This window comes from Giraffa tippelskirchi, chromosome 1, assembly GCF_054371585.1.
Source record: "Giraffa tippelskirchi isolate mGirTip1 chromosome 1, T2T-mGirTip1v1.2.pri, whole genome shotgun sequence".
NCBI lineage: Eukaryota > Metazoa > Chordata > Mammalia > Artiodactyla > Giraffidae > Giraffa > Giraffa tippelskirchi.
In genome coordinates, this window is record NC_137275.1 from 27,685,810 (window position 1) to 27,701,643 (window position 15,834).

Consider the following 15,834-nt stretch of genomic DNA (forward strand, 5'->3'; position numbering starts at 1 on the left):
GTATGGTCACTCTGTAGTATAGTTTGCCACTCAAAATACTCAGGGTATCACAATGTTTGTTACCAGTACATACATATACACTTTGTATTTGCATTGGGCTTTGTAATTGACAAATACTTCTCCCTACATTCTGTACCAACTAGATAGCCAGTCCTGATCATCTCCATTAGCCAAACTGTAAACTGTATGTTTAAGTATATGAAATAAGGGTAAATATTCATAAATTTTATTTAGATCACAATATTCAAACTTAAAGCAGTGGAATATTTTTAAATGAGACTATAATCTGTGACCCCAAAATGTAGCAGAAAAGGTGAACCTACACTCACTGAAGAAGTTCCAGCCCCGACTCCTGATACAAATCCACAGAAGGAAGTCTTAGGAATTTGAGGAATAGCTTGAAAAATTCTTGATTTAAATTATCTGAACAGTGAATGCATAAACATAGAGTTTTTATTTTAGGATCTCTTGCCTTTCATCAACTCCTTTTCTCCTACATATCAAAAGGTCACCGTCCTTAGGCTTAAACGACGCTGTGGAAATGCCAACTCCTAATGTTATCAGGTCTCTGCAACGAGAGGAGTGCAGCAGCATAGAAGTTGTTCCTTTGCTCCTTCAACCTTCAGGCCAAGATAATTCCATGTAAAATTCTTTTCCACTTTAACCAGTAGTCAGTAGCAATAGATTGCTTGTTTTAACTTGACAAACGGATAGGGAGACAGTGATACAGCCTTTTACTTTTGGAAAAATAATTATGTAACATGTTGGGATGCGTGTGTTAACATATAAAATTTCATGAATGGATTTAATAATGCAATTTGAAGGAAGATTACTTCCTGAACCCAGAGAAAATATATCTGGTACCCCTGGGTAGGTGCACAGTGAAGCAAGAACAGGAGCTCCAGTTTGACATTACCCCAATATTGGCCGGCACCTTCGTTTTTAATCAATGATTTTGTTCCTCAACACAATTTGGCCTCTAGGTCTAGGGATGATCATTATGTTAGGAAACTCTATGTCATCCCATTGTGTTCCCAGGAACACAAATCTAAAAACTAGTCCATGTACATCTAGCCCGCTCCTTTTAACCAGAAGACACCTGATGTTGCTGTTGAGGCTCCTGAAAGTTTATATAGGATGTTAAGCCCCAATAAAGAAGTCAGTCACCGTGCTGCCAGTGATAATTCCCCTTAACTCAGGAGATGGTTCTTTACTCTTAATAAATTTACTGCTCTTTATAATGAAAGATGAAACACTAAAATTGGTTCTAAAAATGCTTATTAGGACAGACGAGCCAATCAAATCTTTATACCACAGACTAAAGGATGCTTAGTGCATAAAGATTTGATTTTAACAACCCAGAAACTCACGCCTCTCTCCAAACTGGCATTTTAGCAACGCGTTCAAGATAGATTGAGTATAATCTATCTCAATTCCTAGCGGAAGCAGTTGGGGCGCACATAAAGACGTGGGGGGCTACCTTCTGATCACAAAAAGCTTAAATCATGACACGATTAGCTAAATGAAAAACAAAGGTATATGACCGAAGACCGACTTTACAGAACGCGAGCTTCCTAGAGAACGCCTCGCCGGGATCCGGGCACCAAGTCCCACCCCCAACACTACAATTCCGGTCTAGTCTCGAGGAGCTCCACCACAGCAGGCGAAAGTATCATGTTTGCGCAGTAGGCTTGCTCAGTGCCGCGTGGGAAAGGTGGGACTTGCCTGCCTCGTGCGTCATCTCTAGTGCGACTCAGTACGTCACTGGCTTGACCGGGAAGGTCAATTGTGGCTACCCGCGTGCTCACGCCCACTTTACGTCGGGATCGCCGGCGCATGCGCGTAGCGGCCTCGGAGGAGTGGTGCGAGTGCGGCTGGTGAGTGAGGCTGGTGTTTCCGACCCAGTCCTGGCGGAGAGATGCTGTGCCGGCTCAGCGTTAGGTGGCTGCGGCCCCGGCCTGCCTTGCAAGTCCGGGTCCTGGACCCATGGCTCGCACGGGCCCCAGCGGGCGGTGCCAAGCGCTCCGCTCTGCCAGTGTGGGCGGTGGCATCGGTCTCCGCAGTTGGCCCGAGCGGCGCGGGAGGCTGGTACGAGGCCCTGGCTACGTCGGCGCCGGTGCAGGGCGCAGAGGACGTGCTGCTCTTCGCCCACACCGCCTCGGGCCTGCCCTGGTGGGGCAGCATTCTTCTCACCACCGTGGCCCTGCGCGGGGCCGTCACGCTACCCCTGGCCGCTTACCAACACTACATCCTAGCCAAGGTGAGGGGCGCCGAGCCGCGCGTGGACCGTGCGTACCCACTTCGGTGGTGAGGAGGGTCAACGTCCACCCGGGGCTTAAGGTCCCAGATACTTCCGCAGTACTTACTGTTAATCGTCAGTACCTTTTAGGCAGTAAGCTGCTTTACAAAAAGCAGTTAACACAGGCAGAAGTAAATGCAGATTTTTTTTTTTTTTATGGCTCTGTAGCTACACAGAGCATATTAAAGACTCTTAATAGACTACCGTTTCTTCATTTTATATTACTGGAAAACCCAGGTATTGAAACATTAAAAGTGTGGAGTGTAGGGCTTATTTAATCCTTAAAATAACCCTGTGAAGTAGGTGCTGTTATACATTTTATGTAAGAGGGAACAAGACTTCAGAAGTTGAATAATGTGCCCAACATCACACTGATAAGTGTTCAGTGCAGTCGCTCAGTCGTGTCCGACTCTTTGCGACCCCATGAACTGCAGCACGCCAGGCCTCTCTGTCCATCACCAACTCCCAGAGTCTACCCAAACCCATGTCCATCGAGTCAGTTATGCCATCCAACCATCTCATCCTCTGTCGTCCCCTTCTCCTCCTGCCCCCAATCCTACCCAGCATTAGGGTCTTTTCCAATGAGTCAACTCTTCACATGAGGTGGCCAAAGTAATTGGAGTTTCAGCTTCAACATCAGTCCTTCCAATGAACACCCAGGATTGATCTCCTTTAGGATGGATTGATTGGATCTCCTTGCAGTCCAAGGGACTCTCAAGAGTCTTCTCCAACACCACAGTTCAAAAGCATCAATTCTGCCGCGCTCAGCTCTTTCTTCACCGACCAACACTGATAAGTGTATAAGCTGAAATTTGAATTTGATTGCAACTGAGGATATCTTAAGTAACATCTTGTGAGCAATCTTATAGTTTCTTGACACAACCAGTAAACCACATTGTTTTAAATGAGTTTAGGGAATAGAGAGTAAAATTATGAATGATTATGAATACAGATCTTTAATGTGCTCATAACAAAGTCTACTTTTTTTTAGCTAGGTGGAAAATTTACAGCCAGAAATAAAAAACATTGCACGACATCTTAACCAAGAAGTTGCAGTTCGTGCACATCAGTTGGGATGGTCCAAAAGAGTTGCCAGGTAAGCTAATTCTCTGCATATAAGACCATGAAAAAATATATATGTATGTATTATTACAGGTATTCTGTAGCTTTAGCAGCAAAGTAGTCCTTTTTACTCTTTAATATTTTTAAAAGTTTTTGTGGCATGATAGTTTTATATACTGGATTGAAAACACAGAAAGAGAGAAAGGAGAGTTCCTTGATCTTAAAGGACTCCAGACTAGTGAAAAAGACAGACATGTAATCAAATAATGACTGGATTAAGTAACTATAAAAACGATTATGTACAAGGAGTTAGGTCATCATGGAAAGTTAGGGAAGGCTTCACAGGATGCAGACACTGTGCCAGTTTGTTGAGATTTTAGTCAACAAAAGATACAGGTTATTTACAAACTTGACCTTTTGACAGCATAGAGCAAGTAGCTGCCCAAAAGAATGAGGAGACAGAAAATATAAATGCCATGGTAAAAGCAACTGGGTAGGCCAGGAGTTGTTACTCTGCTGTAGTTATCGTGTTGTCGTCTCTCTGAGCTCTTTGAGAGCCCTTGCCCAAGGGTGCTTGACCATGTTGTAGTTCTATGTGGGCAGCCATCCACTAAGAATTTCTAAGTCTTCCTCCTATCAGCCTACCCTAATTCTGCTTAGTTAGGTTCCCAAATTCTGCTTCTTACTAGACTGTGACAAAGTGTTCAGCAGCTCACATCAGTGAGAAAAATAAGGGTTTTTTAGTATGAATATGTAATGTGTATATATATGGGTATATGTGTGTGTTAGTGACTCAGTCATGTACAACTCTTTGTGACCCCAGAGACTCTAGCCTGCCAGGCTCCTCTGTCCCTGGGATTCTCCAAAGAATACTGGAGTGGATTGCCAGTTCGTTCTCCAGGGGATCTTCCCCACAAACCCAGGTCTCCCACAATGCAGGCAAATTCTTTACTATTTGAGCCACCAGGGAAGGCCCTATCCATATATTTTTATCTATATAGGTATAAATTTGCCAGCTATCTTCAATATGAAATTAAGTCCATCTTTATATAGTGTTAAAAGGACCTGCCATTTTTTAAAAATCATTCTTATAGCTTAGTGTCTTTACTTGATAAAATAAAAAGTTGGTAAACCTATAGTTTTGAAGTTTTCTGTTCTAGGAAGTCTGAGGGCTACAGCTCTAGACCAGAAGAACACATTAGTAGCTGCTCACGTGGGTTATAAATGCAGCCTAGACAAGACTGTGCCACCGTACTTATGCAGCCCTGGCAGGATGATTGTCCAGACACATCCTTACACAGATGAATGACTTTCTAGAGGAAGACATTATCTGAGGGTTTCCTGCATTGTCAGTGGAACTGGGTTTTGAAGAATGAAAGGGAATTTGTCAGGTGAACGAATAGCCAGGAAAGTGGACAGTCTGCAAAGAAGATGTAATAACTTCCAAGGCATGCTGATGTGAAAGTCTGAGTTGTTGGAACCAGAAAAAGAGTTACAGGAAATGAAGTTGAGACAGTGGGTGAAGACTGAATTACAAGGAGCCTGGAATGTCTCTGTGTACTGTCTTAATTCAGTGCATTATAATTTGATTAAATTCCGCAAACCTATTGAAAACCTACCTTGTACAAAACATGCCACAAGAGATTTAAAGATGAAGACCCATCCAATACTGTAGTCTAGAAAGTGGGACATAAGAACAGGAGTTGGAAAAAAAAAAAAAAACAGGTGTAACTAATATGGTTAACAGAGAAACAGTAAGAAAATCTTTATGAAAGAGTTGATTGAAGAATGGAGACTGTTTTGACAGGTCAAGAGCATACATAGTATAAAACCACATTGCTCTGAAAGGTATGTTCAGGGATCAGGTGATTGAGTTTGGCTGGAGTGGAGAAATTTGAGTAAAATGTGCTTTCACCTCTAGTATTTCTGATTTAAATTGTGGTCATACCAGGTTAGTAGTGAAATTTCCCTTGTTAAAGCCTAGTTTGCCTAAGACCTCCAGAAACAAAGCCTATAGTTTGACACTGTCAGATTTCTGACATTGCTGTGTAATTTGCTTACATTGTGAACAAACTTTGAGTAAAAGGCTTTATTTTCCTTTTTTTTTAGGCAACCCCTTGGTGTAGCTTAGGAGCTTCCCTTAAAGCTCAGTTGATAAAGAATCAGTCTACAATGCAGGAGACCCCGGTTCAATTCGTGGGTCAGGAAGATCTGCTGGAAAAGGGCTTGGCTACCCACTCCAGTATTCTTGGGCTTCCCCGGTGGCTCAGCTGGTAAAGAATCCGTCTGCAGTGCAGGAGACCTGGGTTCCATCCCTGGGTTGGGAAGATCCCCTGGAGAAGGGAAAGGCTACACACTCCAGTATTCTGGCCTGGAGCATTCCATGGAGTATGTAGTCCATGGGGCTGCAAAGAGTCAGACACTACTGAGCGACTTTCACTTCACTTTGGTGTAGCTTATGACAACCTAAAATCCTGCATAAATCCTTTAGCCAGGAACCACAGCATGGGTGTGTTTATCCTGTAGGAATGAAACACAACTAGTATTCAAATGATATTTTCTCCTTTTCCTTTTTCCTTCTTCCCTCAAACTAGGCTCACTTACCTAAAGACTATGCGGAGGCTTGTTTCAGAGCTCTATGTTCGGGATAACTGCCACCCTTTCAAAGCAACTGTGCTGGTCTGGATTCAGCTTCCAATGTGGATCTTCATGTCTATCGCTCTCCGAAATTTTAGCACAGGGGCAACACATTCAGAAGGTAGTTACTATTGAAATGTAATTCCTCCAAGCAAGTTCTCTAACACTGTCTTGTATTCTGAAGAAAAAGCAAAAAAAGAAAAGAAAAAACATCCATACTTTCTGTAACTGGAATACACTTTTATCATCTCCCTTACACAGGTATAGAATTTGAAATATTAAGTGTAACCAAACTAGCTGTATTGAGAATACAAATCAGTTTAGGAAGGATGTCACTAGTACTACTTCTTGTAAGTCTTAATGAAAGTAGTGTTGTATGTAATTCCATAATATGGTTTCAGGGCTATGAATTTTTTCTATTTGTAAATTTAAGAAGCCAGAAAAACTTTCATACTTATAAGTGTAAATATTAATATGAAAGGTTACAAACTAAGGGGCTTGTTTTTACTTTCATTTAAAGGCATTTCTAACCATAAAGTAATCTAAATTGACTTGAAAGAAAGCAGCCTATGGACAAGTAATTTTTTTAATTTCAGTCTGTAAAGGTTACTGCTACATGTCTTTAGTGTCTCCACATCCGTTTGCTCCAGAAACTTCTTACCTCTTTCTCAGTACAAGAACTAACTTATGTTGTGGAGTGAAAATAACCTGAATAAAAAATGCAAGTCTTCAGTGTGAGGAACACCTTACTGGAATCACTTCCCTTTGCTGTTTTTAGAAATTCTTTTGTTTTATTTATAAAAATGTTTCAGCAGGTTTTTCTGTTCAGGAGCAGTTAACTACCGGTGGGGTCCTATGGTTTCATGACCTCACTGCTCTGGATTCCACTTGGATTCTGCCTGTCTCCGTTGGTGTCATCAATTTATTAATAGTGGAGGTCAGTGGTTTTAAATAAGATTTGCTTGCCATTTAAATCATTGAGATTTTTGTTGCTGTCCCAACATCAGATGTAAATGAATTTGAGTTACTGGTGATAGCTCTGAGCTAACATTGAGACTCCTTGGTTTTTTGGTTTTGTAATATATATTTGTTTATTTATTTGACTGCACTGGGTCTTAGTTGTGGCACGTAGGAACTTTGAGTTGTGGCATGTTGGATCTAGTTCCCTGACCAGGGATCAAACCTGAGCCCTCTGCATTGTGGGCACAGAGTCTTAGCTAGTCATGAGACCCCTTGGTTTTGGTTGCAGATCAGCTGTTGATTAATTTTCTGGGGCCAGTTCCTTAACCTCTCTGGGGGGTCAGAATGCTCATAATTTAAAATAAGAGAGCTGAACTGGAACAGTTCCAAAATCTCCTTCAACTGAAAAATTATACGATGCTAGTACACAACGGTTCTGTGATTTGCTTTTTGGTAAAGGCAGCAATTAAGATGTCAGTCTGGTCTTATTCCCACAATATGTTGATGTTTTGTGTATATGTTTAATGTGTCAATTAAACATACCTGACTGCCATTTTTAGTCATAGAAGTTGTTTATAAAATAGAATGGAGAAACATACATATAAAATACGACCTCTTAGCCATATCTTACCATTAGCTCATGCTGCTTTACTCAACTTGAGTTTGGGGGAAACTTGTCTTTAGTTCCATAAAGAATTGTTCTTAGACTCTTGAGAAGAACGTAGACCCTTTAACTAGAAGCAATCTTAGGAAAGATCTAATGCAGTTGAGATTTCACAGACCTCATATCTGCTGATCGCTGTTTGGGAAATCTAATACACCCCTTATTTTTTCAGATGAGGAATATGAAGATTCTCAGGTCTTAGGTGAAGGTTTCCTGAGGAAAGACTCTATGTATAGTCTAAGTGTGTTACCCTAAGAGCATCTAGCATAGTTCTGTGAACTTGGTTAGTAATTAGTATTTCTTAGGAAGAAGGAAGTGATGACACAAGGTCACAGTGAATTATTGTCAGGCCTCTCGTCTTTCCTTTATTCCGTCTAACAACCCAGTATGCATAAATTTAATAAAAGCCTATTCTTGCTTAACATTTACTATGTACCAGGCACTATTGTAAGCAATTCACATGAATTAACTCATTTAATTCTTAACAATAGTCCTATGATGTAGGTGCTGTTATTATCCCCATCTTAAGGTGGAGAATGGGAGGCACAGAAAGGTGAAGTAACTTGCCCAAAGTCACGTAACCACTAAATGCAGGGCTGCCATGTGAATCTCATAATTTGAGTATAGAATCACAGAATCGGTGCTCATAATCATTAAGCTAAGCTGCCTTGTAAGTAATTCATGAACCATAACTCCTCTTCCTAGCCTTCTTAGTTCTTTTCCATGGTCCATGTAACCAGATCACAAACCTTTCAGATACCTGTTAAGTTCTTTCTCTATGCCAGGCCCTGTATTTAGGTGCCAAAAAACAAGGGTAATGATTCATACATCATACCTATCTTGAAGGGACTTCAGTTTTACAATCTTTAAAAAACATTGACCTATAAAAATTATTCCTTTGATCCTATTTAATATAGATGAATCTCTTTATTGCTGTTACTTAGTTCCATTTAAGAATTTTACATAATTACCAAGTGTTTTAAAAGAGTTGATCAACCAGTGATAGTTGACCAACAAATCAGTGTTTTGTTTTTTAATTTTTATTGCTTTTTTTAAAATATAGGTAGAGGCTAGTCGAAAAGCACTTTGCATTTTAAAGCTTGTCTCATTTAATGTGTATTTAGATAATCAGCATGTGTGTGTTTATTTTACCCTTTCAGATTTTTGCTCTGCAAAAACTTGGAAAGTCTCGTTTTCAGACATATATTACATACTTTGTTCGTGCAATGTCAGTGTTGATGATTCCAATAGCAGCGACAGTACCTTCAGTGAGTAAGCACCAGCATTGTGTGAAGCATGAGCTAAATATAAATTCTCTCTGTTTTTAGCTTAGACTGACTGACATTGTGCCTCTTCTATTGTGCTTCCTCTGACTGCTTAATCCCTTACTGGCTTCTGATTTCTGTAATAACATATCTACTGACCATCACCAAGTGACACCTGAATATTTCTTGAGATTGGTTAATCTTCCTTTACGTGAAAGTGTCTTAACCCTCCATTTTCCTCTTTTTTTTTTTCAGTCTTTCAGAGTACCATGAACAGTACTATGAAAGCAGCATTTGCTCTGTTTGATTAGTTGATATATTGAATTCTTTTTGTCTTCACAGAGGGATCCAAGTAATTTAGCATTTAAAAAAGAAACAAAAATTTTTCCCCACCAAGGGTCCACATGGGTTCATATGTAGTATTATTTGATCTCATAGAAGTTTTATGAGATAGGTATACTTGTTCCCATTTATATGTAATTAAACTTTTATAGAAATAGAAAAATAATGTTATATTTGCAGTTATTTCATTTTTTTAGCCTTTTGCTTATTTTTCATGGATACTTTAGTGCTAAGATGGGTAAAGCTGTGTCATTATATCTGTCTTTGCTCAGAATCAACACAGAGACCATAAAGTAGTAGTCATTTGTTGCTGGTAGTTCGAGTTCTGTCCCTTGTATAAAAGTACTTCATAGGACTTGTCTTAAAAATCTGAAATAGTATGTTTTCAGCATCGAAAACGTCTGTTAAATACTTTTCATCTGTCGCTTAGACATAGTACTGTCATTAATCCTGTGTAAAATAAGTTTCCTCATTTCTAAAATAGACACCATAATGTCTATGAAAATTAATGAAATAACAAGTGCCTGTTACAGTACTTCTCATATAATAATAATGTTATAAAATACTCTGTAAAAACAGAATAATGCAAATTCACTACATTTCTAAGGAGAAATAATACCAATTATAACTGAGGAACACTGCAGATCAAGTAAAATAGCAGTAAAGTTCTAATGAGAAGTTGGGTTCCAAGTGAGTAACAGAGACCTTTTCATATATAGGAAAGTCAGAATTAGGCATTTAATGTAGAGCTGATACAGCAGCTCTGTGAAGACATGAGAAAGACTACCTGGTACTCTCTCAACGCTGCGTCATCCACAACCTGTCATTCTTGTCTTGAAGGCCACAGGATAGTCATGATGGCCACTGAAGTTTGTTCTCTAGCGGGAATAGTAAAAAGGTGCTTCACCTACAGTCAACCACTTAAGGACCCTTGCCAGATGCCTTACCAAACACTTTTGCTTACATCTTAAATATGTAGCCATACTGAACTGCAGAAGAGGATGAAAAGTAGAGTCTTTTCTGTTTTTTGGAGTCTTTTTTTTTTTTTTAGATGGCAATATGCCTTGCTGAAAATTAAGATTTTATTACTAATGAAGATGAATGATAACTTAGCAGGCAGTTTGTAGTCTGAAGTAGTTGAGCCCACAGTACTGTTTGCTTCATAGATAAGTTCGATGATGATGCTAATATTTATTCAACATGAACTTTGTGCCAGGCCCTGTTTCAAGTCATTTATATACATACATATACACACACACACATATGTATGTATTAGTACATATATTTCTCCCAACAGTGCACTGAAGTCGGTGCTATTATAATCTCCAATTTAACACTGAGGCACAGAGAGGTTTAGTAACTCATGGTTGCTCATCTGTTCAGTGGCAGAGTCTTCACACACATCCAGGCATTTTGGCTCTTACTCTTTAGCTACTGTGCTAATCTGCCTTTAAGATTTCATTACTTCCCTTAAAAACTTGTTCTGGAACAAATAAATGCTTAATATGAGCCACTTGCTGTGCTTACCACACTAAATGAATTTTCTCATTTATTCTTCACAGCATCCCTGGGTACAGTCTGTCCCTCATTTTATAGGAGAGAAAACTGAAACAAGAAAAATAACTTGCCAAAAGTTAAATAGATTTCAAATTCAGGCAGTTTGACCCTAAGACTGGACTCAGCCAGCACATGGTCTTGCGTCTGAGGCCTGATTACCTTCTGATGCCAAAGAAAAATTTAGAGAAGACGTATTTTTTTATGGATGTATGTTTGTATGTATATATGGGGATGTTTCAAGAGGCTGTAGACTAAAAGACTACTAATTATAACTGAGGAAACCCCCAGATCAAATAAAGTAGCAGTAAAGTTCTAATGAAAAGTCGGGTTCCAAGTGAGTAACAGAGACCAAAAAACCAATGTCTTAAATATCCAAAAGTGGATTCTTTCATATATATAGGAAAGTCAGAATTAGGCAATTTAATGTAACAGCTCTGTGAAGACATGAGAAAGACAGCTCTTTGACCTAAATAACTGAATCTCAGTGGTGGTAAAAAAAGAAAATAGAGGGTAATGCTGAGACACTTTGTCTCAGGAAAAGGCAAAGATAATCTATTCCTGACTACACTTAGAAACTAGTTCCTGGGAAAATTTGGAAGATAGGTGACTATATATAGGTGTAGGGAAGCTAAGTTTGCCATCATAAATGGCCATGCCTCCAGTAGCCTGCCTGCCATGTAGCAGTTTGTCGAGACTCTTGGTGGGGAAACAGTATGCTTAATTGCCAAAGAAGGAAGTGAGATCTCTCTTGGACCCCTGCCTGGGAACAGTTCTCTGCGTTCCACTTTCTGTCATGAATACCTCTCCTTTTGGTTTCTTTTCGCTTTGGGTCTTCCTTTCAACTTTCTTATCTCTCTGTTAGATCTGACCCATGTATCTATTAGCTACTGAAGGTGTTCAGTCCTGATGTTCTGTTTACAGAGATTGTTAATTTTCTTTTTTATTGCCTACCTGTCTCTAGACCTTGGAGAATGGAGAGATGCTAACATTCGTGTCCTTTCTTCTCGTTACAGTCAATTGTCCTCTACTGGTTATGCTCCAGCTTCATGGGCCTTTCACAGAACTTGCTGCTTCGTTCTCCCAGATTTCGCCAACTTTGCAGGATACCGTTGACAAAGTTAGATTCAGACACTCCTTATAAGGACCTCTTGGCTGCCTTTCACTCCAAGTTCATTTCAAAAAAATCACGTACTTCCTAGTAATTCTGAAACTAATTACAGGTTTCACTGTTAATGTATTTAGAAGATTTAGAACTTCAGATATGATTTAATTTGCTTTTGTTTAAAATCATGAGCTCTGAAATATTGTGGATTAAGATATAATCCATATATATATAATATTTAAAATCTTTTAAGTGCTAAACATGTAGTATATTTAATTGTATGCTAAGGCTATATCCTAAGACTATAAAAGTGGAATCAAAGTGTCAGACCCTGTTTATAAAATTACAACTTGCTAGAGGTTCCAGAACTTTGGAGAACAGGACTAGAAAAGTTTATAAAGTAAGAGAATCCAATGAGGTGATTTCTAAAATTTGAGGAATGTGGAGGATCATAGACCTGTTTGATCTTTTAATAAAGCCATGGTTTTCTCTTCAGAAAAGTCCTTGAAATACAACATGGAGGCCTTTATTGAGCCCCCCTCCCACTTCCTGAAGACCTTCTGGTAATTCCTGGTTAGTAAATATTATTCTAATGGAACAAGTTAATGTATGATTTTAAAATGAAAGGAACTTGAGATACACGCTGTGGAGTAGTCCACACATGTAAGAAAGTACCTAACATGGTAGATGGTGTTGCTTTTCAGCTGTGCTCTGAAAGAATATAAAAAGCGTACATTCCTTTCTCTATAATTTAAGAAGTCTGTAATACAGGGTATAGCACTGAGTACTGCTGGAACCCAAAGTAGAAAATCTTAAGCTAATCATATAGGCTATGAAGGAACTCAGTATCTCTGATAACCTGTTAAGTAAGTAAAAATTTTGTATTAGGGTCAAGATAATGCTAGTCGGGAGATTTCTTTAGACCTGTATGTCTTGATGTGATAATACGTAACATTAAGTTGGTCTGAGAATATTATATATTACCAAATTCATAATTTCGTAACTTAAAAAAAGGAGCCAAATTTTAAAAGCTTGAACAATCAGGATAGTATTTATCAAGTTTTAATAATAATAATTACTGAATACATGAAAATACATTAGTTTCAATATTACTAGAAATTAGTACATGAAGAATCAGCTTATTCGGCCAGAAAGCATGCAACTGAACAGCATGTCTTCAGTCATTAGAGATGTAATCATTGATCACATGATTGTGAAATAGGATTGTTGTGCAGAATTCTGGAGACCAAGTTGTTTGAGTCTTTTCTGTAATCTCAAAGTATAGGAGACCCTTCTCTGTTGTGGCCCCAAAGCCACAACCACTAAGAGCTTTGAACTGTCAGCAGCTGGAATCCCAACAAACAGCTGGATCAAACTTATTAGCTAAGAACTTACATAGCCATGGAGAGGGAATGATTCCATGATTCCTGTACATAATAACTGGCCTGCCATCATTTGTGGAATACAGTCTAAAAGTAAAAAGGACTGTTAAAAATCTTTGAACTTTATTTGGTAATTGTGTGGCCCTTGTAAGTATTGTGTTTCGTTTTGGAACTCTTATTGTCAGATAAAGTAAAATGATATTTACTGGTATATTTGTTTTCTGTGGATGCTACTAACAAAATCATCATGCTGCTTATGCACCAAGAGGAAGCTTCTGTTGAATATATTGGATATCATATATCTCTTTCAGATTTTTATTTTAAGGGATGGATTTAGGGATTGCCCTTGAGAAAGAAATAGGTCCTACAAGAGGGTCCTCCCCACAGTTCACCACCCCTGTACTCAGAAAGCCTAGCCTTCATGTCTGTTTCACCTAAGACTTCCCATAACTCAGCTAAGAATAGATAAAATTCATGTTTTATAGCAAGATAAAAGCTTATGGTTTTTCTTTACCCCTTTGGGCTTCCTCCCTCCCCTTTAGCCTATATTGTGCATCTACATAAACCAGAGCTCCTTAGGAGATGACAGTCCATCTTAATCTCATCAGTGGACATAAGGAGATACACTTCCTTCTTTTTTTATTTTGTTTTGGTTTTGTGCATCAAAAGTTTTAATTAATACTTCAATCAAAAAGCCCACACATAAATCTCCCACACTCCTCGTAAGGGACTGTGATGACCTGTGACTTTACACAGATTTCCTGTGGGTCTGGATTGTGTACACTCTAAACAGCATAAACAATCAGTGTCATACTATCATTTGTCATAAACTCAAAAGGCTTTCCCGGTGGTTCAGTGGAAAAGAATCCACCTGCCAAGCAGACACAGGTTTGATCCCTGGCTTTGGAAAGATCCCCTACAGTACAGGGGGATACAACCCACTCCAGTATTATTGCCTTGGAAATCCCATGGACAGAGAAACCTGGCAGGCTACAGTCCATGAGGTCACAGAGTCAAACACGACTGAGTGACTGATTACCTGACACCAATCCTCATCTTTGTCCCCAAAACTTAACACGCTTTGACCTCTTAATTGGCAGAACAGTACCCAGGGCTTTCTGACTGTCCCCCACATTATAATCCTCAAATTGGCTTGAATAAAATTTTCCATATTTTTTCTTACACTGTTGATTTTTTCTGTTGGCAAAGCTGTATATTAAAGCAAACTATTCAATATCATGGTAATCCAAGTCTATGCCCCGACCAGTAATGCCGAAGGAGCTGATATTGAACGGTTCTATGAAGACCTAAAAGACCTTCTAGAACTAACACCCAAATAAGATGTCCTTTTCATTATAGCGGACTGGAATGCAACAGTAGGAAGTCAAGAAATACCTGGAATAACAGGCAAATTTGGCCTTGGAGTACAGAATGAAGCAGGGCAAAGGCTAATAGAGTTCTGCCAAGAGAACGCATTGGTCATAGCAAACACCCTCTTCCAACAACACAAGAGAAGACTGTACACATGGACATCACCAGATGGTCAACACTGAAATCAGACTGATTGTATTCTTTGCAGCCAAAAATGGAGAAGCTCTATACAGTCAGCAAAAACAAGACTGAGAGCTGACTGTGGCTCAGATCATGAACTCCTTATTGCCAAATCCAGACTTAAATTGAAGAAAGTGGGGAAAACCACTAGACCATTCAGGTATGACCTAAATCAAATCCCTTATGACTATACAGTGGAAGTAAGAAATAGATTTAAGGGCCTAGATCTGATAGAGTGCCTGATGAACTATGGATGGAGGTTTGTGACACTGTACAAGAGGCAGGGATCAAGACCATCCCCAAGAAAAAGAGATGCAAAAAACAAAATGGCTGTCTGAGGAGGCCTTACAAATAGCTGTGAAAAGAAGAGAAGTGAAAAGCAAAGGAGAAAAGGATAGATACCCATTTGAATGCAGAGTTCCAAAGAATAGCAAGGAGAGATAAGAAAGCCTTCCTCAGTGATCAATGCAAAGAAATAGAGGAAAACAATAGAATGGGAAAGACTAGAGATCTCTTCAAGAAAATTAGAGATACCAAGGGAACATTTCATGCAAAGATGGGCTCAATAAAGGACAGAAATGGTAGGGACCTAACAGAAGCAGAAGATAGTAAGAGGAGGTGTCAAGAATACACAGAACTCTACAAAAAAGATCTTCATGACTGAGATAATCACGATGGTGTGATCACTCACCTAGAGCCAGACATCCTGGAATGTGAAGTGAAGTGAGCCGTAGGAAGTATCACTACAGACAAAGCTAGTGGAGGTGATGGAATTCCAGTTGAGCTATTTCAAATCCTGAAAGATGATGCTGTGAAAATGCTGCACTCAATATATCAGCAAATCTAGAATACTCAGCAGTGGCCACAGGACTGGGAAAGGTCAGTTTTCATTCCAATCCCTAAGAAAGGCAATGCCAAAGAATGCTCAAACTACTGCACAATTGCACTCATCTCATATGCTAGTAAAGTAATGATCAAAATTCTCCAAGCCAGGCTTGAGTAATACGTGAACC

At 39.3% G+C, this 15,834-nt stretch overlaps 1 protein-coding gene and 1 long non-coding RNA gene across 4 annotated transcripts; one reads left to right on the forward strand and one right to left on the reverse strand.

The window, feature by feature from the left end:
• The first annotated feature begins 1,861 nt into the window (after positions 1-1,861).
• COX18 (cytochrome c oxidase assembly factor COX18) lies at positions 1,862-13,481 on the forward strand. Of its 3 annotated transcripts, none has more exons than XM_081586997.1 (6): positions 1,862-2,260; positions 3,295-3,395; positions 5,956-6,119; positions 6,811-6,935; positions 8,783-8,894; positions 11,800-13,481. In XM_081586997.1, exons 1-6 carry the CDS (start codon positions 1,919-1,921, stop codon positions 11,925-11,927), a joined length of 972 nt encoding a protein of 323 aa, XP_081443123.1. In that variant the 5' UTR covers positions 1,862-1,918; the 3' UTR covers positions 11,928-13,481. The 3 variants fall into 3 exon arrangements, with proteins under 3 accessions (XP_081443123.1, XP_081443101.1, XP_081443112.1); XM_081586975.1 differs by having other exon boundaries at positions 8,783-8,890; XM_081586986.1 differs by having other exon boundaries at positions 6,814-6,935; positions 8,783-8,890.
• Positions 1,866-5,083, reverse strand: LOC145544314 (uncharacterized). Its single transcript, XR_014081339.1, has 2 exons — positions 4,277-5,083; positions 1,866-2,966 (listed from the first exon to the last, which is right to left on the reverse strand). It is a non-coding gene; the product is annotated as an uncharacterized LOC145544314 (long non-coding RNA).
• Positions 13,482-15,834: the final 2,353 nt, after the last annotated feature.